Source organism: Seriola dumerili, unplaced genomic scaffold, assembly GCF_002260705.1.
Source record: "Seriola dumerili isolate Sdu_G_001 unplaced genomic scaffold, Sdu_1.0 BDQW01000264.1, whole genome shotgun sequence".
Taxonomy (NCBI): Eukaryota; Metazoa; Chordata; class Actinopteri; order Carangiformes; family Carangidae; genus Seriola; species Seriola dumerili.
In genome coordinates this window covers 528,940-553,570 of record NW_019174519.1, presented here as the reverse complement: position 1 = coordinate 553,570, position 24,631 = coordinate 528,940, and the positions used below count along the sequence as shown (strand labels likewise).

Below are 24,631 nucleotides of genomic sequence, written 5' to 3'. Positions count from 1 at the left end.
AAAAGTCTTATGTTTTTGAAGGAGGGATTCAGTTCTTAATATGGAGACTGCGGTGGAGCCAGCCGCCAGTCACGTTATGGGGACGTGAGATGATTTTCTTGATAAAAACAACAGACTTTTGTTTAATATAAGCCGGATTTAAGAGTTCGCCATGGGGATTTGAAATCTTCTTAATACATGTGCTAATACGTGTATATATCTGCTGACAAGATCTGAGTATGAGCATAAGAACATTCACTGAGCGCTCGTTCGACTTATCGGTTGTCTTTGAAACATAGTCAGTTCTGCCAGGAACTTTAATCAACCGCGGAGCGGCAAGATCGAAAATCGGACACAGGGATCTGCTCTTTGGCTAAAATGATTTTCAACCGGTTTTTAATCAGAGCTGTTCTCGACGGCAAAGGTAAGATGACATAATGGTAGTTAATTCATGGTTATGATTGTCAAGGGTATGCGTTTTATCTTACTTTCTACAACGTGGAGATTACGTGTTTATTTTGAAGCCTGACCTTAGCTTAGCATTCTTGTAGCACCGCATTCAAACCGGAGATTATCTCCTCATGAAGTTGTGGATTTTATGGCACTGCTGCCCAGCTTTGTTTTCGAGCAATGTTTACCCTTTGCTAACATATTCTTAGATTGTTTTTTTAGTGTAGTGTTATAGTCCAAATTTCTACCCACACATAATACCACTCTCTGGAGCATGGAGGGGCATTCGCCCCAGTTTCCTTAAGAATTTGGGAAATTTAACACTGCTTAGTTTATTGGAAAACCAACGTTTGAACGAAGACTAATTATAATTTGTTTGTATAAATAGAGGTTCATTCTTCAATTCCATGAACTTGACAGACCACAGTTAACGCCATAGCTTTCTTCCAACAAATCACAGAGAGCAATCTAAATCAAGTTTAAAACTTTGAAATGCCGTGTTATTGAAATGGTAAACAGCCAGGCCAGTTACATGGCTTTGTAAATAGTCTCATGTCATCTTCCACTAGGTTCACAGTAACTGATTCTTCTCATGTCATACTGATGTTATGTCTCTTCATGGCTGTTTCATGTACAGACTGCCAATGTAAAGACAATGTACTGTGCATTTCTCACTAAAACTGGGTGATTGCTGTTTTTTTTTCAGCTGGATCCAGGTCTGTATTCACGAGCTCCAAGCCAGACACTGCCAACCCCAACTGGTTGAGAGTTGGCCTTGCCTTTGGAACATCTGCTCTCCTTTGGGGCCTGGTAAATGACCTCATCATTTCATGTAGATAATTTTAATGGTATATCATCATTTGATCATTTGTTTTTAGAGTTCTATGTGTAATGTATCCAGGGTTTCTGTTTACACATCAAGCATGACATTTGTGTCATTGCCTTGCCTATCTGAAACGTATGCATGTCTTATAGCGAGACTGAATAATTTAATATTCAGGTTTGAGTGCACAGTATCTGATCACCATACAGCACATACTGTACCTCAGAATAATATAGATAGATCTATACTTTATTTATCCCCTATGGGAAATTCGATTAAATTGGTCTTAAATGATCATATACAATATATGCATCTTTGAGAGGTAAAGGCATGTTAAAATGTCAGCTGTTTAAATGGCTTTGGTGAGAGATTGTCAACATGAAGTCTTATATTTCATCTCAGTTTATTCATTTCGTTGTAAAACTGTTGTTTTCTTTGATTCCATGTAGCTATAAAAAGCAACACTTAATCCGTCTGAAATCTGCATTACACTGAAGACAAACACTCATTTATTGTAGCTCTGGAAGGCAGTTAATAATTTCACATTATGATGGGATGTAGTTCAATATGAAAAATGTTGTTATATAGTGGGTACATTTAAATGACCTGTGGTGTTGTTGTCGTCCACCTGCAGCTCTTCAAGCAGCACAGCACAGATGTACATGAGTACAAAGTGAGGAATGGTCTGGAATAACCCACCACACTGGTATGTGTCTGGCTGTTCATTTTGATGATACTGAAATATACTGTATGTAGAATTGAAGTATTTTATTTATTTTCTGTCACCCAGTATGAAGCTCCAGTCTAAAATGTGTGAACTAATAAAAGATGATTTTTTTTTGTGATTCTCTTCCTGTGCAGGAGTCCTCAGGTTCTGTCTCTGGGATGGACCTGTTCCTCCACTTGTTTCTATTTCCACTGTTCCTGATTCCTCACTCTGCATTCTGTGTAAAATAAAATCTAATATGTGAAAAAGACACTAGTCACAATCATCTGTTCACATGAATTCACAGCTACTGTCGTATTAGGAGTGACATGTTTGAGCTTTTCCAAACATCAGTATTTCATTGTTTATCTTTTGGAACATCACAGAGCAGGTCGATGACCTCATCCTATAACACCTGTGTCACTTGTCTTCTGGTAGGAGTTGATTTGTACACAGCTGACTGAAATTTGTGTTAACTAATGCACATAATGCAGAACACACTTGCAGAACACAAATAAACAAACATGTCCCCACCAAAGGCCAATTTACAGTCCTTACATAATGTGAGCCAGGGCATACACAGGGAGAACAACAAGAGAATGAAACGTTATCAAGGTAGACTATGTATAGAAAATTATTCTTCAATTCTTCGGGTTATGTTTCTGTTAAACTTAGTTGATAGATAGATAGATAGATAGATAGATAGATAGATACTTTGTTTATCCCCTAGTGGATATTCATGTGTACTTATTGTCGATAATAGTAAAAAACAGTTAATAATAAATAAACAATAATAATTAGATTAGTCCACTTCCTTTGGCTGAGGTGTTGTATAGCCTGATGACAGTGGGAACAAAGGATCTCCTGAACCTCTCTGTTCTGCAGTGCAGTGAGATGAGACATTTGATGTTTCTCTGTCCTGCCAGAATGTTGTGAGGAAGAAATACACATATTGGGTAGTGGGGACTTTGACACCTGTTTGTCTACATGCAGTGTCCCCTACTAGTAAGTTGTTAATTTCATAAATGTCTTCTTACAACACCCTTAAATTACTAATTGATGAGTCTGGGGGCCCTTCCTGCCCCCTGGTAAATTGACCCTGGTGTCTGAATGTTCTTATTTTCTGTGATCCTGATTGTAATTGCATTCTGTCTGACCACAATGTCTGCAACCATTAGTCAACTGTACTGTCCCCCTGCCCTTCACCCTGGGTCAGTCTATTGCCTCAGACCTGCCCTGTGTCAGTAGGCTCACCGTATTCTGGAATACCAATAAACTCATACCGCTACAGCAAACTTTGGAACAAAATGAGTTGAGTGGAATTTCTTCATCAAAGGCTCTGACAGAAAAGAACACAACGCAACTTTGCATCTTCACTTTCTTATCAGTGCTGAGCTGTAGCTAAGAGTGAGGACAAGTGAAATGTCGGACATATGTTGCCTTTGACCCCTGTGCTTGACATTTCCAGTGAAAGAGGTGGGGTGGGGGCTGAAAGACACCATTATATATGGTTAAATATACATCAGGCCCCATATATGTATGGAGGGTGATTAATGCCACAGGACGAAGAAGCAGGAGAAAGAGTCATAAGACCGCATGCCTTTGGCTAGATTCAACAAGACAAGTGAAGTTGTAAAATGAGATAAAGCAGCAGGTGTTAAACTAAAATGGGTTAAGAGGCCAGTTCAGTCAGTTGTACTGTATTTTATTTAAAAGTCAAAATGTTTTATCGAATTAGGAACATATTAGTGTATTTATTCAATAGCTTTTATTCACACTTTTTCTTATTCTCAAATTCTGTATCCTCATAAAAGTATTGTGTGGGAGGGGTTAGGTAGGGCAGGGTGAATATGAGAGACAAAAAATTACATATGCAGAAATAAATAATTAAATTAATCAATAAATGTAAAATAAATACATTTTGTAATTTTACATTCATTTTGTTATGCATTTCTTGATTTATCTATTTATTTTTGTATCTATGCATTCATTTAATTATTTATCTATTTAAACAATTATTCATTTATGTATGTATTTCAAGATTTATGTATTTATGTCTGTATTTCCACATTTTTGGATATAGCAGTGTGATCCGTTGGCTGGATCATCTACTACTACCTTGACTGGTACACAGACAGGAGCTTTGCCTTTCCAGTGTTGCCAATTTAGGCCCTGTTCAGACCTGCAATAACATGCGTCTTCAGTGATCTGATCACAAGTGGTCAGCTCTATGTACATCAGCTCACACCTGGCTTTCGACATGCGTCTCCAGTGACCACTCGGATCTCACTTCCCTGCTCTATATGCAAAGAGTAATTGTTCCTTGAATGTGACCCAGAACACATTCACGTTCACACTGCTAAAAGAATGTGTCCACATGTGGCCAGACGACCTCTGAATGTGGTTTGATGCATCTTGGGTGCGTTCACACCTGAATTTAAAGCTGACCACTGGTGATCAGATCACCTGAGATGGATTGTAATACCAGGTCTGAATAAGGCCTTAGTAACTTTGACACTAGATTTAATGACTTCTCAGACTTTTTAGTGATGTTTTTTTGTAAAGCACCTACCAACATATCTAGTTACTTTTTGACAAACCTTAGCTACATTCAATAAAGGAGCCAGTACTGCCCCATGAGAACCTCTCTCTCTGCAGCACATTAAGTCCACACAGCAGCTGACAGAGAGTCCTACACACAACAGAAGTGTTTCCAGCAGACACAAGTGTGGATTGGGGGTGTGGGGGGTGTAATCCTAACCTTAGCAGCTCGAGATTAAGTCCAACCTGTGGACCTTTGTGCCATATCATCCTCTCCCTCCCTCCCTCTCTCTCACTATTGGAATTGAAGCAAAAAACAACTTAAAAAGAAAGAAGTGATGAACCTGCTTGGACACACTTGTTATTCAAAGCTTTTAACTTAAAAAGTCACAATTGGGCAATGAACAACAAGTCCCAGCCAGGTTTATCACTTTTCAGTGTCCCCTGGAAACACTTCTGTTGTGCTTTGAGTTTTTGCAGCACATCTGTTGTCAAATTTATGAAGATGTTTCCTGAATTTGCAGCACATTTGTCTATTTGCATGGGTTTTCTTAAGTTGCAGTGCGTTGACCTCTCAGGTCAACCATAAAAGACAGCTTGTAAGTGATCACTCAATAAATGTATTTTTCCGGGGTCCTAACAACTCCTCATACATGTCATCTTCCTGTTCCTTCCTGACCTGTTGCCTTGTGGCATTAACCATCCCTCATACAAAAGCACAGCACAACATACTTGCGTAAGCGAGGGCAGGTCCGTCCTCCGCCTCCTCGCACGCTTCTCTGAGCAGGGTAGAGCAGCCATTCATCCAGCATTTGCTGAAGCTGCAGCATTTCCACAGGAGCACTTGGAGAGCAGCAATGTTTTCCTGCAGAGTGGCTTGGCAGAGGTGTGGGCCTCTGGCACGGAGAGCAGCCTACAGGTTGCCTCGGGAGGGTGAGTTTCATCATCCAAGCTAAAAGCATTAAAACGGAACACAGTGATAAATTCTCCATGATCTTTGTACTTGAATGTAACGATTTGTCTTTGATGTGTACCACCCGCCCCCTCCTGATGTAACCGATGCAGTTGTACACTGTGTCCTCGTGTTCATCTCCCTCCATAGCTGCATCATGGAGGATAGCAGAGTCTGTCCGTGTTACATGAAGGTCAAGTTGGATTTTTGGCTTAAGTTTAGCTGAAAGGATTTTGTGGTATATTTCTGTCCCTCGCGTGTGAGTTGTGTAATTTGTTAGACCGTTTTATTTTTCTCACAGAGGTGAAATTTGAACCGGTGTTCATCACGACATTAAACACACTGTGACAGTGGAACAGAGCAGCAGATAGTGTTGTCCTCATACTGAACATATGTGTTACACGTTAAACCAGAGTAACCAGGAAGGATCAAACCATTAACACCAATTAAAGACACGTCTGGCTTCTTCTCTGTGACGCGATGTATATAATGTATGTGTAATATAAACATCCCTGTTGATTGAAGCAGTAATGTACTAGTATATGTGTAAGTGACCTTCATTAGTCTATAGGTAGCTGGAAACATGGTTGACGCTGTGGGTCACGTGGTGTTTGCGAGTGACGGTGGTCTAATGTAAAGGGCAGAGGCACGAGCCATTCCTCCACATTTGTTAGCTTGCGCCATGAGGTGGTCGGTGGAGCTGCTTTCCTGTCTGCTGACGTCACATAATCGCGAATGATTGGGAAGCTGTCAGTGTTCACTCAAGTCACTCTGACTGCCCTGAGCTGCTGTCAGTCAGTATGAATCTGATCTGGGACTCTGTTCACATCAGGGTCTGGGACTTCACATCAGGGTCTGGGACTCTGTTCACATCAGGGTCTGGGACTTTGAATGAACCAGTCTGTGCAGGTGTCTTAGGTCAGGTGGTGTTTTTGACACAGAATACATTCATTAACTTGAGGTGGGTTAGTTAGTAAAATATATTTATGAAGCACAAACCAAGCTCAAAGTGTTAAACAATAAAAGCATTTAGCAAAAACCAAACTCAAGGTTTCACATAAGCATTTAGCACTAAATACGAAACAGACACAAGGCCAGCCAAAGGTCCACTTCTGGATTTTGTAGAATTTTGAACAATCAGTAAACAGGAAGTGGACCTGGTGTTTTGTGCTCTAAAGGCCATGTTTGGTTGAAGGTGTGTTAGCTAGTTATCATGCTAAGTTTTTCTTCTGATGGTCACATTACATTCATGGTAAAGATCAGTTCTCTCTGTATCATTTAGGTGCTGAGGCTTGGCCTCTTTTCTAAAGTCCAGACTACCCCTCTCCAGTCCACCACGTCCTGGCTGCCTCAGGAAACACCCCTTGGCTTACATGTCCTGGCAAATAGATGTGCCTCCCTCGGGGGCTTTCCTGTTGTCATGCTGCCAGGCTCCACTGGACACCTCTAAACAGATTACATCGCAGGAATGTCCACTCTAGACCCCAAGTCCATTCAATGATGGGACAGATGTACTGGGCAGCAGAGACTGTAACTTCTCCTCCCCAGTGGTCCCACTTAACCAGAGGAGGGTATCATGGTCTGATCCTGTGACATCTTGACCTGCATCCCCTTATCCCCCCAACCCATACCTTCAGCCTGAAGCTGATTAGCCTGTGGAAATATCAGCGGTGGAAGCTGTCAGTTCCTGAGAACATGAGGAGTTAATACCCTCAACACTGCACATGCCTCCAGGTTCTCTCATCCCACAAGAACAACTCCTTCATAATGTGACAGTGTTCACCTCATTGAGTCAGAGGAAACAATTTGTTTCTTTAGTCTGACAAATCTATATTTGCTCATGAATTAATTTGGCTGCTGTTGGAGTTTTCATAAATGGAGTCCAGTCATGTAGTCATGATCACAGTCAAACTGACGTGTCAGTGTAGTTTTTGTTTTTGTTTTTTTTTTCATAGTAATTTCAGACGTTGCCTTTTTGTACAGCTTCACTCTGTATGTCAAAGTGTTTTCAGTGTTTCAGTGAAAGCTGATCAGGAGGATTGTATATTATATAAGTGACACAACATAAGGTGTTGACTCATGATTCCCTCAGAGAAGAAACACTGAGTCAATCTAGGTGACTGGAATTTAGCACCTGAAAGTTCATCTTTATATATATTTATATATCAAACCTCCCTTTGGTATTTAAAAGTCCTTACAACATGTTTTGAAACAGTTAGAATAACAAACAAAAAACAGACACTACCCTCTCTCTAAGGGTGTGGAGTAAGAAGCATCACCTTGCAGACGTCAAACAAGTGTTGACAGGCATATTTTTGGCAATCTAAATCTGCTGCATTAAATCCAATCAGAGTGGGAGGCATCATGAGCCTCAGGGTGCTTTCTCACCGAGAGCTGAAGATTATGGGCTTGTGCAGCACATTTCCCTGTCCTGTAGTATAGCTTCCATTTACTGATACATGGAAACAAAGACTTTGCACGATCACAAGTTGTTCTGATTTACTCCTCAAATCATCTATAATCAGTCTGTTCTCAGAGAATCTGTCCTCCTTGAACCTCCTCTGATACTTCAAAGGTCAAAGTGAGAATCTTACCTGAGTCATCAAATAATCAACAGCAGGTTTGAGCACAGTCTAACATGTGACTTTAAACCTGTTCCAGTTGTGCAGCGGCGGCAGATGTCTTCACTTCCTGGTGGTTCAGGGGAGAACATAGTCTACACCCTGCTGTGTGGTGGAGCCTTCGTTGGTGCTGTGTCATATGTAAGTTTGTTTTGGTCTGTTCATCATTTCAACTTCAACACATTTGATGAGACTTGCACTAAATAAATAATACACTGAATAAGGTTGATATTAGTTCCCCAACAAAAGGTTAAAATTTCCAACAAATGATGTGATCTGTTAAATGTGATGGAGATGACCAGAAATGTTTTCCCTCTCCACAGGCATACATCACCGTGTCCACAGACAGCGCCAGGTACAACGAGCGTGTTGCACAAATCAGGGCCAGACCCAAGACAGAGTGGGTACCTAAACCATGGCCACCAAAGAGTAAGTACTCCTCACCTGTACCATGAGACTGCTGTTACAGAATGACTCACAATAAATAATCAGGATATTAAACAATGATAAAGGAAACATTGAACACAAACACAAGTACTTCTGTTTATGAATGTAAGATTGTTATTTCTGTGTAAACGGTAAAAATTATAATGATGATGATGAATGAAGCTCCATGAAGTTGTTTATTTTATCTCATATCTTATTCTGTATTTCCACTTAGCTGTAACTTGGATCTCTTTGGAAAACCGTGTGTTCACATGGTCAAAGGAATGTGTGACGTGTTCACACTGTGTTTATAAAGACCAGTTTATGTGCAGGAAATGGCATACACATGGTTTCTGTGTGTACGCATCATTTATGCATCTGGTCCCTGATCCCTTCCACTGTAAAACATGACAGCATGAGTAGAGTAATCCTTGTTATGGTTTGGTTCTGATAGCCAGTTTTATTTTAGATCTGGTTCCAGGTTGGCCAAGTATCCTTATCTGAATCTGTAGGGCTTACAACTCCCTGATGAAATGTTCTTTCCTTGTTATTTTACAGAACAATGTTAAAACATTCAGGTGACAGACTTTTATTTATTGTAGCCGACCGTGACACAGAGCAAAGCAGTTCTGCCTCTTACCATAATTCTGTAGTCCCTCAAAATAAATAACAGTGCAGATCTATAGCCAAATAAAACTCCAATTACAGGAATCTACCACCAAATAATCAATACCTTCACATACCTTGTTCTGCTCCATGTGTGAGGACATTTAATGAGTCATACTGTCGGCAGCTCCTGGTGCAGAAGTCACGTCTAACAAAGAAATGAAAAAAATATCAATGCAAGAGGGAATTTTTAAACCTCTTCAAGGTTAGAACTGTAATAAAACCATTTCACTGAATTAAACAGTACTGTATCAGTATCTTTCATTGAATCACATTTATGTTTAATTCATCACTATTATTAAACCAAAAGAGTAACAAACTTGTACCAATAACAGGATTATATTGTTTTTATAGCCGAAATGAAACCTAGAACTCATCTCCAGTCTCCAGTTTTTGTTTTTTTTTCAGTGGTTTTGAGAGAAACATGAAGTCTTTATAAAGAGGTGGAGACTTTACGAGAGACCTAATAATTAGGCCATTATATCCTGTTCCTTCATAATTTAAGACTGTACAATATTCTAAAGGTCTAAGCTGAGTTACTGCACTGGGTATGTTGCAGGTTTATGTTTAAAAGTACTCCATATTGACTAAGTGAAAACAGAATTTTAGACACATTTGGAAATGTATTAAAAAGTAAAAACTGAAATATCACATTGACACTATGGCACCACTGATCTGGTCTTCACGTCAGAGAGTCCAGACGAAGCCTCTCTTCATTGATAGTTTGTAAAGAAGCAGCTAAAGGACTCTGAGACTGAGAGAAACCAGATTCTCTGCTCTGATGAGACCAGGACTAAACAGTTTGGTCTCAGGTCTAAGAGTCAGGACTGAGCAGAAGCTGACCAGAGCAGAGTACAGAGAGTTACATTGACTCATCTGACAGACACCTTTATCCAAAGAGACCTGACTGAGGGACATCACTGCAACTTCAGTGCAGCAGGAGACCTTGCTGTAAGGACTAAGTACTACATCTATGTAACAAGTGAAGGAGATCAGGTAGAGTTCACAGTAAAAGGACAAGACATGTTAGGGTGTTAGATGTGTTAGGAGGAGGTGCACTCTGAAGAGATGAGTCTGATAGACTTTGGTAGCTTATTCCACCATCAGGGAACCACAGACCAGAACAGTCTGGACTGAGACTGTCTTGTGCGTCAGTGGCCAAGAAGGAGCATAATGTGACCTGTGACCTCAATGACTTGTGGGACCTGTGACCACCAGTTCTGGTGTTCTTTCACAAATGCCAATCAAGCTGCAGGGTGCTGGGCTGTGAGCACAGGTCCCACTAGAGGATGTGGGGTCCTCATGCCACCCTCATGGAGTCTGTTTCTGACAGTTTGGTCAGAAACATGTACACCAGCATCCTGCTGGAGGTCATGTTGTAGGGCTCTGGCAGTGCCCCTCCTGTTTCTCCTCACTCAAAGGAGCAGGTACTGGTCCTGCTGCTGGGTTGATGTCCTTCTACAGCCCTGTCCAGCTCTCCTCGTGCAACCGCCGGTCTCCTGGTATCTCCTCCATGCTCTTGAGACTGTGAGAGAGACGCAGCAAAACTTCTTGCAATCTGATTGACCTGCAGGTACCGCCTCATGCTGTAGTGACAAGGACACCAACAAAACACAAACCTAGAGAAGAATCAGTCAGGAAGGATCAGGAGAGAGTAACTGTCAGTGGCCACCACATGTAGAACCATTCCTTTTTTAGGGGTTGTCCTGCTTTTGCCTCCATTGCACCTGTTGTCACTTTCATTTGCACCAAAGCAGCTGAAACTGATTCACAATCACTTGTGCTTCCTAAATGGACAGATTGATATCCCTGAAGTTTAACTGACTTGGTGGTATACTGCGATGATTAAGTATTCCCTTCATTTTTTTGAGCAGTGTATAATGGGTTGGTAATGGTTTCTGTAAAGGTTGTTAGTGTCGAGAAGGATTGTGGGTTGCCAGCAGGGCGGAGCTGCAGGTGCCGCCCTTGTGGACTTCCTGTACTCAGAGACCTTTTATACCTCCTGTCATAACTCTGTTAAAACAGGGCTGAGGATCAGAGGGTGTCACCTACTGCACCCAGTTCCTGATGGTTGATGATGTTGTGGAGCAGTTTGTTGTTGTTAAATGCCTTTATTGTGACGTCTTTTTTGTTGTGGTTATCTGACCTAATTAATCTAATGAGAAGAACTTAACTTCATATTCAGGCTCTCCAGAGGATAAACCCTGTGTGATGGAAAGCAGACACTGTTGGATTTTCAAACTAATGTTCTTTGAACAAACCATGTCTACACAGGGAGGTTGTGTTCAATAGAAACAGATTTCAAATGGTTCAAACAGGTTCAAATGTGTATCACAACCATTGCGTTTAAACTGTAATACAATGTAAATGATTACTGTAACGGTAACAAACAATGATTTCTCATTTTGAAGAAACAAGCTAATCCACACATCAGCTGACCTGTGACTCATGTGACTTGTTTCTGTGTGAAACTGACATTAAACAGTACTTGCAACAATTACTTATCTACATATAGCAACAGTAAATACACCATGTGTTTTAGCTTACTAGACTTTAGCTTAATGCTCATTGGCTGTAACTCATTGTGGCTTCTTTCTATGTGAAACTGACCCACACTGTTTCTGTTTGTCTGCAGGTAAGGATGATGAAGAGGGTAAGTTCCTTTATCAGACACCTGTCATTCATTATCACTGCCTGACAAATGACTGAGCACTGATGATGCATGTTCCTCAGTGAGTTCCTCATGATCACACTAATCACTACTTTTATCATAGTATCATAGTTCAGAGATTTGACAGCTAACAGTGGGAAGGAGAAAACACACACACACACACACACACACACACACACACACACACACACACACACACACACACACACACACACACACACACACATACAGAAGGTGTCTGAATGGATAGTGTATTTTTTAAGGCTGATATAAAATATCATGTAAAATGATGTAGGAAAAAGGCCATTGATCAGCCAATATGATCAATATGTTCCTCCAGCTGCCAGCGTCAAGTAAGAATCAATTCGATATAACTAAAATATATTGAACTATATAACTGTAATGTATTGAGTATTTATTCAAATCTAGATGATTGATGTTTAAGATGAGACCACTTTAAATGATCCCGCCTTTGTTTTCTTGAAGTTGTTGTTGTTGTTGTTGTTGTTGTTAGAATAAAACTTTTCAGATAAAGTTTCCTTAAGTTAGAAACTGTTTTCATCACAGAAGCCTTCTGGGTTATGTAGCCTGTTTTGGACAGAAATGCAAAAACACATTTCTGCAAACACAACTCAGTAGCATTTATTATTTAAGTAGTGAATTAGTCCTCCATCACCACGGCGTCAGTCGTCGTGTCGCCATGAAAAGTTTTACTTCTGCGCATATTGTTTTTAAATAAACCAGTTTCTTATCCGTGTGAATCCAATCATTTGTAAGGGAAGTCCTGAAGTGACTTGATGTATTAACAGTGGACGATGATCTGAGCCGAGCTAAAATCACTCTTTATGGTAAAGCTTTTTCAAAGTACAGTGCTGCAGACTCTTTAACTCTTTAAGGAGGCCTGCATCTTCTTTCTAGCAATGTGGATGTCAGTCCAAGGTTCATGAGAACACAGATGAAATATGGATTATTGATTATGCTAATCACTCCTCATCAAGCTGAGAGATCTTCTTGGTACATGAAGTAGTCCAGTTGGATTGTAGATACTGTGTACAATATATAAAATAAAGGAGAAACTCACCTGAGTTGTAGTGAACTTCTAAACCTCAGCTGTGCACTCAAAGTGAATTTGTAGTTACGGGTTGGTAAAATCAAAGCGTTCAAACTTATGATTAAAGAAGGAACAGAAGTGCATAGATTTAACGTTTACATATAAATATTGTGCAGATTGTTGCCTCTGAATTATGAATTGACTTTAATGGAGTGAATGTGTGATCACATTATGTCACTGATTTGGTTTGTCAAGGTAAAAGTTCTGAGCTACTGTTCTCAGCTGTGTTTCTAATGAGATTAAACACATGTACTAACATTAGGTGAACACAACAGACAGGCTGCTTATAAACTGCTCATCATGGTCTCAGCACAGACGTCTCACTGCTCAGTACTGTACTGAGCTAACGCCATCGTCAGTTTTACTCTAGCTCTCTGATGTCGAGTGCTGGGTTTTTTTAACAGGACGTTCTTAATTTAACAAATCTAAGAGACAAAATGATTCCTAATGTTTTATAGTGTAAAGTTTTATTCAAACACAGATCAAACAAACAACAACATACTGTACTGTACTCTGTCATTATGAAAAACTTAATGTCTTACAATATAATTGAGTGAATTAACTGTTATGTTACTGTAAGTGTGGAGCTCGTATAATTAAGAGTTCCTCAGTCCCAGGACAGTGAGAATGAACTGAGATGTACTGGTTGAGTGGTCCAGAAGGATAAACTGCTCGCTCAGTTAAATTCTCATAGCAGCAATTCATTCTTCTTCTCTATAGTTTGAGATCTTGTCTGCAGCAGTGCTGGTTTGAGATCATGTGTGTGTATATATACAACATATCCACCTCTTCCTCGGACTTGATCATACTCAGTCTCTCCTGATTTTAGCCCACTAGTCAAAAGGCTTGGTCACCAAACCATTTTCCTGCTTTGGTCCCTCTTCTCTCTCCCTCCCACTCTCCACTGTGTCCCTCAGACCTCCTATTGGAGGAAGAAGATAAGTTCTTGGACCTAAAATAAAAGCTACATCTTACTTTTTCTTCCAAACTTGAGTCATTTATAGCAAATAAGTGAGATATAAATAATATAAATAAATCTTATTATGATGATGTTTTTTTTGAAGATGTCTGTGCCCTGAGACACATAATATCTGAAGGCCAGTTTATGGTTTCCACTACCCCCAGTCAAACAGATGTCTCTTCACACTATGATCAGGAGTGTATGTATATGGACACGCAGCTGCGTGACGACCTCCTGACACACATGTATTTGGAACAACATGAAAAAGTCCAAAGATAACATTGTATGTGCACTTAACTCTACGTGAAAGGCTTTACATCACAGACTTTACATCACACAGGTTTTACAGAAGACTTTACATCAAACAGGCTTTACATCACAGACTACATCACAGACTACATCACACAGACTTAAAATCACACAGGCTTTACAGAAGACTTTACATCACTCAAGCTTTACATCACAGACTACATAACACAGACTTTACATCACAGACTTAACATCACACAGGCTTTACATCACAAACTACATCATACAGGCTTTACATCACTAGGCTTTACATCACACAGGTTTTACAGAAGACTTTACATCACTCAGGCTTTACATCACACAGACTTTACATCACAGACTACATAACACAGACTTTACATCACAGACTTAACATCACACAGGCTTTACATCACAGACTTTACATCACATAGGTTTTACATCAGACTTTACATCACTCAGGCTTTACATCACACAGACTTTACATCACAGACTACATCACACAGACTTTATATCACACAGGCTTTACAGAAGACTTTACATAACAGACTACATCACACAGGCTTTACATCACATAGGTTTTACATCAGACTTTACATCACTCAGGCTTTGCATCAGACGTTACATCACAGACTACATCACACAGACTTAACATCACAAACTTAACATCACACAGGTTTTACATCAGACTTTACATCACTCAGGCTTTGCATCAGACGTTACATCACAGACTACATCACACAGGCTTTACAGAAGACTTTACATCACACAGAATTTACATCACAAACTTAACATCACACAGGTTTTACATCAGACTTTACATCACTCAGACTTTACATCACTCAGACTTTACATCACTCAGGCTTTACATCACTCAGGCTTTACATCACACAGACTTTACATCACACGGACTTTAAATCACACAGGCTTTACATCAGACTTTACATCACAGACTTTACATCACACAGACTTTACATCAGACTTTACATCACTCAGGCTTTACATCACAGACTACATCACAGATACTTGACATCACACAGGCTTTACAGAGGACTTTACATCACACAGACTTTACACAGACATACAGTGTGTGGGTGTGGAAACCATGAATTGGCTGTCATTAATATCCATTGCATCTTGCTGTCAGCCTGTATCATTTTTCATCCTTAGCCTGTGTGGTTGACTTCAGATTGACAGTGACATGTAAACTGAATGTAGCTTTTTAAAAAGTTTCTTCTTCCCGTTCCTCTAACTCTGTGTCTTTACTCTTTTCAGTGTAATGGTAAAGATAAGGTCCTCTGTGGCCGGATATTCATCCTAGAACTGGACTCTTTGGATCAAATCCCTCCCTCCTCCTTTCCTCCTCTCCTGTACTGCTAAGACAGAGTCCTCTACACGGCCTAGAACCAGTGGACAGTACTGTGAAGGACACTGAGACACTGATTCTGCGCTCTTCCTTTGTTTTGCCTTGTGCTGCTAAATGTTAATGTGTAAATCTGTGAAGACAATAAATGGACTTGACAGAAGTATCCACAAATAGACTTTCCTTTTGTTGATGGACTATATCTCTGTTACCACATTCTGGATCTGAATGTTAAAAACTGAGTTTGTTTTTGTGGGACATTAGCTAGTTGATGAGCAAGGCTAGCCATGCTAACACATTACCATGTTGTGAGTGATGGTATTCAAAGTGAAAGTACATGTTTATCTACTGTCTCTGGAGTCAAGGAGGCCACAAAGAGGCCACTACAGCAGAGCCATTCAAGTGTGAAAATAATAATAGCATTAATATAGCATTAAGCTAAAAGACCAGATAAGATAGCAGATTAGCAGTTCAATGGCTCCAAGCCTCCTCCTTTTTAATCCTGACTGAGCTCAACCAGCTCCAGTGTTTATCTGTTCATTGACTTTGAGTTTTACACTGAAGTCGGCTAAGTACACTCCAAACAACAGGAAGTACATGACTATGACCATCTATGACTTCTGTGCCTGTAGTTATTTAATGCAGCTCATTGTCAAACAGATAGTTTCAAGTGACTGCACAAGTCTTTTCAGATTCTTGGTCAGTTTTGAATTTCTTTGGCAGCTGTGGTTCAGTTTTTGTTCTCAGTGCATTTTGATGAGTCAGTTGATGATTGAATGTGGACTCATGGTGTTGGGCTCTCCCAGATAAAGACCTCCCCAGGCTGTTCAGTGTCTCTCTCTCAGACTCACTTACAGAGCTCCAGATAACTCATAGATTGTTAATTGGATGGTAAGAACCAAGATTCAACTTCACCCCCTCTACCCTGCACCTGAACCCCCACTCCTCTCTTTCCCCTACCCCTCCCTTCCTCCCTCCCTTCCTCCCCTTGTCTTTCAGTTTGCATGCAGTTTGTGTAGTGAATGTGTCGCCTCTGAGGAGGCTGGAAAACATGATCAGCTGTTTGTAGCTTTGTTTCCATCCAACTGTCTGTTCCCATCGAGACACAGTTTGATAGAAACCTGAGTCTGACAAAGTAAATATCACAGCAGAGACCTGCACGTCGCAGGTGAAGTATGATGATAAACATACTAATGAATCTTACATTCACAAACACATTGAACACAAAATGCATCAGACATTTTAGGGCTGTCATTTTTAAATTATTTTATTTTTCTCCAAAACAAGTTTCAGTGAATGAAACTAATTAACTAATTGGTTCCAACAAAAGCCAGGTACAGCAGCCTGATGCTAAACAATGTTGTTGATCATTCATTGTGTCAAAGTGATTTTGTTGTGTTACTGTATCAAACAGTCTTTAGGGGCTTTAAGCAGCGACGGTTGAAGTAATGGCTACGGCGCCTGCATACATTCCAAGGCATTGCCATAGAGATGGAAATCAAAGATCACTTAGCAACATTTAGCAGAACTTGATTTTTGCTTTAGAGACAAACCTGATATCAGATGAGGAGTTTGTATAAATCCGTCTGTTACTTCAGCACCACAGACAGCGTCATGGTTTCATCAATACACAGCACAGTGAGGTTGGGGGAAGAGGGAGGATGGAGGTTAACAACAGTTTGTCTGACATGTCTATGAATAAACTGGAAAAACCTGTCAAATTAGCCGGTATCATTAACTATAATCATTATTAATGAAACTACTGATAGTATGATGAAATATAAATGAAATGACAGAGTCAAATATGACAAGAATATATAATTACCTGCTAACTCTGTAACGTATCACATTGCAAACAAGTCTTTTTTTGCCCATAGTAGACAGGTGAACTGCAACAGTAGGAAGCGTCGACATAGAATCTACGTCATCGCATCATGGCATAGTCATCCCCTTCAACCGTCGCTTTCCAGTATACACACGTCACAACCAGGTTTTAATAAGTTAATGAAGAGAGCAACTGTTTCGATTGGTCAATAATAAGTAAATACAACATCGACAGTACACATGACCAACTTTTACTTACACTGTGAATTTTCAACAGGAAGCAGTGACATCAGTTTGGTCAGTAGATGATCTAAGGACCAAACCAACTGACCAGTCTCAATCTTCAGTTCAGTAAGATTAATGGTCAAATGTTGTAGAATGAAATGTGACAGCCCATCTATTATTGAGTCTGCATTAAAAATCATTTGGATGGAAACTCAGCTACTGATGATCTATTAATAACCCAATAATACTTTTTAAATATTAAGATGTATCAAGTTTGAAGAGAGTGATTATCTGTTTCCATGTTTCACTATGTGAAATGATGGTGTTGAGGGTGGGGGTTTCAGGGCTATAGAGAGAACATGGAGATATTGGCTGTGCTCTGTAGTAGATAACAGAATGTGTTAGGTCTGTGAATTGGATGCTGTGGTTAATACTCTCCTCCCTCTGCTGCTTGTATTCCAGGTACAGAGGAGGAGGAGGGGGCGGCAGCAGCTGAGGGAGAGGAGGAGGCTGCAGCTGCTGACGGCGAGGCAGAAACGGTTGTGGAGGCAGTTGCCGAGGTAGTCGGTGAGGCTGCTGAAGTCGTTGTTGAGGCGGCGGAGGGCGTCGCCGAGGTTGCGCAGGAAGTGGAGAAAGTTGCAGAAGAAATCGCCCAAGTGGCTGAAACGGTCGAGGAGGCCGCCCAAGCTGTCGCAGAACCGGCCGTCGTTCCTGCTGAGGACCCCGAAAGCAACGGTACGACTTCTTCTGAGGAGGAGGCAGCTGCCTCTGAGGCCTGAGGGTCCACACATTCACCACAGGGAGAGACACACACTACTAGACACACACTTGACTATCTCTAACCACCCTCATTAAAGAGCCCTTTTCCTCTCACAACACTGGGAACAGTAAAACAGGTAACTTCCAGTCACAGGCTTTAGATCCACTAGAGGTTAGCTGCTTCTCCTCAGGTGCCTAGGTTCACCTCGTATTGACCTTTGTTTTGTTTTCTCTTGTATTTATTGGAATGAGTAGAGTGGGCAGCACGGTGTGCAAATGAATGGAAGGAAATTTTGACATTTTGTTGATGTGCAGCGTAGATCACAATGGATGATGTCTACATTTGTTCCGATTCTTATGCAGCCTAGAGATGCTGAAACCGGCAAAACCACCTTCTCAGCAGGTTCATGATTTACAGCTGCACACCAAGACATTTCCAAAGTGGCAGTGAGGTCTTTATGCGACGCTCATTTGCAGTTATGGGTGAAATAAATGTGATCACTGCTTTTGCTCAGGTAACATGATAAAACCTGCTTGTTCATCTGAATCAATCACAAGCCTTGTATCAGTTTAAACCAACAACATGCAACTAAAACATGCAGGAACACCCTCTAATGTGAGATCATCAAATCTTTATCAAGTTCCTGATGCTATTTTCTCAGATTTGACAAAACAGTGTATTTCTTTGATATAAACCTCTGTAATGTTGTACTACTTTGCCACGTACCACAGAGCAGGTACACACCTGTTAGTGTCGTACAGTTGTGTTTATCCGCAGAGACTGTGTAAAAACTCTGTAACTGCTGCAGTGTGTTCTTTTCCATAAGTGTTATGTGAACCAGTCAGAGAAGCTGTTAAAAACTCATTAGGTTAAGAGTGATTCAAACCATATGTGATCATAATTTTATTTTGCTCGTAACTGGATAATGAGCACTGTAAACAGTTCATGGTAATCCATCGAGCCATACAATAAAGCTTTTATCAAACTGGAAAGGTTTACTGCCGTCTTTAATTTGTCTCATTTCGTCTTTTTACCATAGTTTGTATTGTGGTCTTCGAGTAAACACATTTAAACCATTCATCCCAAATTTAACAATTATTTTTCTCCACATAATAGAGATGATTTGCTTTACCATTTCAGACCACATGCATAAGTGAACATGTATATTGTAATGAGGCTCTCCACTGCATGTCCTCCTCAGTACTTTGTGTATCAGACACACTGGGACTTCACAGCGGCGTGCTGGGGTAACTGGTGTTATGTTGGCCTTTAGGTAATATGTTATGTTGTTCTGTTATATTGACCGATGTTTAGCTTCTCACAGATGCTCTATATCTGTGCTGCTGTATGTTTCGGCCACTGGTGCTGACATACTAAATATGTGATGTAACCTTGAAACGGTGTCATCATTTGTCCACCAGAGAGCTCGGATGAGTGATTTATTTTCAACTATAAAATGTCCAAACCAGTCCATCCTGTATCTTCAATAGTCAAATTTAAGAAACTTTTATAAAAAAAAATAATAATAAAAAAAAAAAAGGTTACATGTCTGTTAGAAAACAAATATTAGCTGTACTGGACACACTTTTAGGTTTATTCAATTTCAAAGAGTTCAGTCCAAACACCACCTAAAATGACCTATTGATAGGTGTCCTATTGTTTTGCTTTTGTGTGTTTATTAGCATGTGGGAAGCTTGATATTTTTGCTATACTTACACTCCAGTTTTCGGTGCTGTATCAGTAGACCTGCTGACTAACACACTTTCCTGGTTTCTCATCAACTTCTTCAACCTCTGTGGGTTCACCTTTCTGCCACTAAATCCTTTGTCACTAGAGGGGTTTCACAAATGCCCAACAAGTTGCCTTGGCTAACCACCACAAGTTGTGTGTGCTAAATGTGAGAATATAACTTGAGCGTCAGTGATGTTTGGATGGCTGGATTTTGTGTTGCAGTGCTGCTGGCAGCTGCCTCTACCCTAGAGGTACCGAAGGAAGAGTTTGCATCTGCTGACATTAAGGTTGCGCCTAAGGAAGAGTTCCCAGCACCAGAAGAAGGAAAGCCTGTAGAAGAAATTGCTCCACTAGAGGAGGCCCTTGCATCAGTAGAGGCTGCACCAGTGGTAGAAGAGGCCCCCACAGCTGTGGAGGCTACACCAGTGGTTGAAGAGGCCCCCGCAGCAGTGGAGGCTGCACCAGTGGTTGAAGAGGCCCCTGCACCAGTGGTTGAGGAGGCCCCTGCACCAGTGGTTGAAGAGGCCCCTGCAGCAGTGGAGGCTGCACCAGTGGTTGAAGAGGCCCCTACACCAGTGGTTGAGGAGGCTGCACCAGTGGTTAAAGAGGCCCCCGCAGCAGTGGAGGCTGCACCAGTGGTTGAAGAGGCCCCCGCAGCAGAAGAGGCTGCACCAGTGGTTGAAGAGGCCCCTGCAGCAGTGGAGGCTGCACCAGTGGTTGAAGAAGCCCCCGCAACAGTGGTTGAAGAGGCCCCCGCAGCAGTGGAGGCTGCACCTGTGGTTGAAGAGGCCACCGTAGCAGTGGAGGCTGCACCAGTGGTTGAAGAGGCCCCTGCAGCAGTGGAGGCTGCACCAGTGGTTGAAGAAGCCCCCGCAACAGTGGTTGAAGAGGCCCCCGTAGCAGTGGAGGCTGCACCTGTGGTTGAAGAGGCCCCCGCAGCAGTGGAGACTGCACCAGTGGTTGAAGAGGCCCCCACAACAGTAGAGGCTGCACCAGTGGTTGAAGAGGTCCCCGCAGCAGTGGAGGATGCAACAGTGGTTGAAGAAGCCCCCGCAGCAGTAGAGGCTGCACCAGTGGTTGAAGAGGCCCCCGCAGCAGTGGAGGATGCACCAGTGGTTGAAGAAGCCCCTGCAGCAGTTGTTGAGGCTTCAGCACCAGTAGATGTTGCACAGGTGGTGGAAGATCCCAAGAGAGAGTACATTGTTGTTGTTTTGGAAGGAACACCTAAAGCAGAAAAGAGGCCTAAGGTGCTGGGAGTGGGGCCCATGACTGGTAGAATCATCCCATCTCCAGATGATGACGATGCCCCTGCTTCTGAGGTACTACATAACTTTTATTGACTGACCTCTTGGACTGGTTAAAGAATTCAAGTCCAGATGTTGATCAGTATAGAAGTGACAAGAACACAATACTTACATTTCTCAGACTTAATTGTACAGTGTAACAGAGTTGAAATGACCGGTATTCATTATCAGGGTGCTTCAGTATAACTAGATGTAGAAAGAAATCCCCCCTCAACCCCCACACTCCGGGCTGAAACGAAAACTCTAACATGAATCTCTATATTTTGCCACTCAGGGTAGGCGACGTCTTCTTAGGATGCAAATGCAGTAGTTCCAACAAAGGTACTGAGCCTCTGACTGTTTCTACCATGGTAGAGTTAGCATGATGTACTTGTGATTACAATTAAGTCCTACCATTCACATCCAAATTGTATTACTTCAGGGTCAAATGCACAGTAGGGACGTAGAAAACAAGGTGGCATGTATCCATGTAGAGGTATTGTACAGTCCTATTGACTTTTGTTTTTCTGTCCTCAATGCAGTAAACAGCTCCTGAATGATGACTTTATGTCCTGAGGAAGAAGAGGATGTGCCTTTTCCAACACTTTCCCTTCCTCCTTTCATCCTGAAACACAACGGACTGATGTGTAGTTTCACTCTGAAGACACTCAAATGTACAATATAACTGTCATCCCACAGTGTTAGCATTGGCCCATATAGCCCATTCCTGTGACACTCCACATTGACTTACATGTCTTGTCTCTGTAGACCCTGATGAACCCAGTGTGTAGTTCAACAGAGCTCTCCTTTATCTTCTGTAAAGTCTAATCTGTTTAAAGATGTGAACAAAACTGAGCCATTCACCTATTTTTACCTGTTGGTTTACGCCTCAAACATCACTCCAGTAGAACAACTTAATACCACCACATCCTGTTAGCCTAATCACTGCCCAGCCGCTTGTGATGTGAACCTACAGTATTATCTTTTCAAGCGAGGGGTGGTGTTAAATCACCAGCATTCTTTACATTACCTGACTTCAGGTCTACCTTCTGTTTCTGTTGGTTTGAAAATGATCTGCTGGAAACACCGGCTGTAGAGCATGTGTACAGTAGCTCTTGTGCTACCTCAGTTTTCCTCATGTTTCCAGTCTCTGACACTACGACCTCACTAGTTTTTCAGCCGCTACCTTCAATAAGCACATTCTTCTTTTTCAGAGGCTGTGATTTAATCAGCACAACAACTAATCCTGGAAAACTGCTTCTGCACAGCTCCCATTGGGTTAAAACTCTGAAGAGTGTTTAAAAAGTACAACACAGTTGGGACCTTGGTGATCAGGCCGTGGTCACTTTGATCGTTTCAGCCCATAGAGCAAAACAACCACTGTTTGTTCCTCCATAGTTCTGGTAGATGAATACACAGTAAATGTACAAAACATTGGGAACCACCCTCCTGTTATAATCCTATCTTAAGAGCTTTTCTTGTGTTGTTCTAGCGGTCAGACCTGTGTGGATGTGATTTAAGGGCTTGCAGCAAGTATGAACAGTCATGATACTGATGTTGGTATGACATGAAGTTTGTGTGTGTGGAAATTGAAGTATGTCTGAAAGAAAGTCACCAGTGTGAATTGCTTTGACAGCTCTGTTGTAGTCTGTTGGTTTCCTCTTTCACATTTTCTCACCTCAGCTATTGAATTTCTGATTTTCTTAGTTTGGCATACAGTATTTGAAACAGATGTGAGATCATTGAAGAAAGAATTGAACTTCAGTGTTAGTATACTGTATATTTCAAAATGGAAATTGGATTTAGAATGTTCTATTTCCTTCCAATAGGATGTGAGTGGATCCCTTTGAGCGAAGGGGCAGCAACTGTTACTGTGAGACATTACTGTTTTTCTTGTTTTGCAAAATAAAGAGGGATTAAAGGTTTGATTATTGTCTGTTGCTTTGTCATTTTTCCCAGGAAAACTTGATTTAATCTAAGGTGACATACTGTAATATTTACATTACAATTACATTTACTCATCTGTCAGAAGCTTTTATCCAAAGTGACTGACCAGTGAGGGACATCACTAAAGCTTCAGTGCTGTTAGAGTAAATGTAGGTATTAAGTACTACATCTTTTTAATAAGTGCAAGAAGACCAGGTAAAGAAGTGCAGGTAAAGTTCACAGTAAGAGCCAGTTAGGGTGTTAGAGGTGTTAGGAGAGGAGGTGCTCTCTGAAGAGATGAGTCTTCAACAGATTCTTTGAAGATAGAAAGGACTGCTCTGCTCTGATAGAGTTTGGTAGCTTGTTCCACCATCAGGGAACCACAGACCAGAACAGTCTGGACTGTGCAGGGATGGTGATGACAGACTACATTCCTTGGAGGAACACAGTGTCTGAGAAGGAGCATCAGGCTGAATGATTGAGTTCAAGTAGATGGAGCAGTCCCAGAAGTCTCTCTGAAGGCAGCATTAGAGACTGAATCTGATTCAGGAGGTCATAGGTAGACGGTGGAGGTCGATGAGTGGCAGAGTGACGTGACCTTTCAGGCTGATTGAGAGCACTGCAGTAGTCCAGGGGAGAGATAACCATGGTCTGGACCAAGCGCTGGGTGGAGTACTGAGTCAGCTAACCTGATTTTTCTGATGTTGTACAGAGCAAAGAGACACGACCAGGAGACGGACACAACATGGTCAGAGAAGGAGAGCTGGTCATCAAACATGACACTAGGTTTCTCTAGACCTTGGTTGGGGTCAGAGATGAAGAGGTGATTTAGATATTGATATCATGATGGAGAGATTGACATGCCTCTTTTGTTACTTTTACACAACCAATAAAATGCCAGGTGGAACTTATTCATTGAGAGGCTTATGGCAGACTCAAAGATGTTTTGGTATCCTGCAGTTAGCTGACCAGCTGTGGAGAGGCTGACATGGGGCTCTACCAGTTGTGGTGCAACTGACAAATGCTCTTCGTTTTTTTGCTAATGGAAATTTTCAGAGTGAAGTGGCCCTTTTTCTGTATACTTCGTTACATAATATCTTCAACAATTAGATTGACATGGCAATGTCTTGGGTCCTTCTATGTTTTTTTTGTTTTTTTTCAATTTAGATTTTTATAGTTTCCTTCAAACACCAGAAACAGCAGTATTGAAACTTTTATATAGGTCACTCACTTGCTCATAAGAATGACAAAAGAATAAGACAGTATAAATACAATTGAATAAGCTGAAACATTAATACAATCCAAACAATAGACAGTACATATTGAAGTAGACACCTACATACAT

At 41.2% G+C, this 24,631-nt stretch overlaps 2 protein-coding genes across 6 annotated transcripts; both read left to right on the top strand.

Moving 5' to 3' along the window:
• The first annotated feature begins 109 nt into the window (after window positions 1-109).
• Window positions 110-2,229, top strand: ndufc1 (NADH:ubiquinone oxidoreductase subunit C1). Its single transcript, XM_022757081.1, has 4 exons — window positions 110-403; window positions 1,136-1,239; window positions 1,887-1,958; window positions 2,114-2,229. The coding sequence occupies exons 1-3, from the start codon at window positions 358-360 to the stop codon at window positions 1,944-1,946; spliced, it is 210 nt and encodes a 69-aa protein (XP_022612802.1). The 5' UTR covers window positions 110-357; the 3' UTR covers window positions 1,947-1,958; window positions 2,114-2,229.
• A 3,006-nt stretch (window positions 2,230-5,235) lies between these two features.
• Window positions 5,236-23,286, top strand: LOC111230399 (fibrous sheath CABYR-binding protein-like). Of its 5 annotated transcripts, XM_022757119.1 has the most exons (8): window positions 5,236-5,432; window positions 8,113-8,213; window positions 8,396-8,501; window positions 11,800-11,817; window positions 18,049-18,321; window positions 20,300-21,396; window positions 21,656-21,702; window positions 21,903-23,286. In XM_022757119.1, exons 1-7 carry the CDS (start codon window positions 5,357-5,359, stop codon window positions 21,689-21,691), a joined length of 1,707 nt encoding a protein of 568 aa, XP_022612840.1. In that variant the 5' UTR covers window positions 5,236-5,356; the 3' UTR covers window positions 21,692-21,702; window positions 21,903-23,286. The 5 variants fall into 5 exon arrangements, with proteins under 5 accessions (XP_022612840.1, XP_022612841.1, XP_022612842.1 ...); XM_022757120.1 differs by lacking the exon at window positions 21,656-21,702; XM_022757121.1 differs by lacking the exons at window positions 20,300-21,396; window positions 21,656-21,702.
• The last annotated feature ends 1,345 nt before the right edge of the window (window positions 23,287-24,631 follow it).

Bases quoted from the DNA above. Each gene is read 5' to 3' on its own strand.
- LOC111230399 (XM_022757119.1), top strand. From the start codon at position 5,357: ATGTTTTCCTGCAGAGTGGCTTGGCAGAGGTGTGGGCCTCTGGCACGG. The intron at 5,433-8,112 runs GTGAGTTTCATC...AACCTGTTCCAG, and splicing joins CTACAGGTTGCCTCGGGAGG to TTGTGCAGCGGCGGCAGATG. The intron at 21,397-21,655 runs GTACTACATAAC...TTTGCCACTCAG, and splicing joins ACGATGCCCCTGCTTCTGAG to GGTAGGCGACGTCTTCTTAG.
- ndufc1 (XM_022757081.1), top strand. From the start codon at position 358: ATGATTTTCAACCGGTTTTTAATCAGAGCTGTTCTCGACGGCAAAG. The intron at 404-1,135 runs GTAAGATGACAT...TTTTTTTTTCAG, and splicing joins AGCTGTTCTCGACGGCAAAG to CTGGATCCAGGTCTGTATTC. The intron at 1,240-1,886 runs GTAAATGACCTC...GTCCACCTGCAG, and splicing joins CTGCTCTCCTTTGGGGCCTG to CTCTTCAAGCAGCACAGCAC.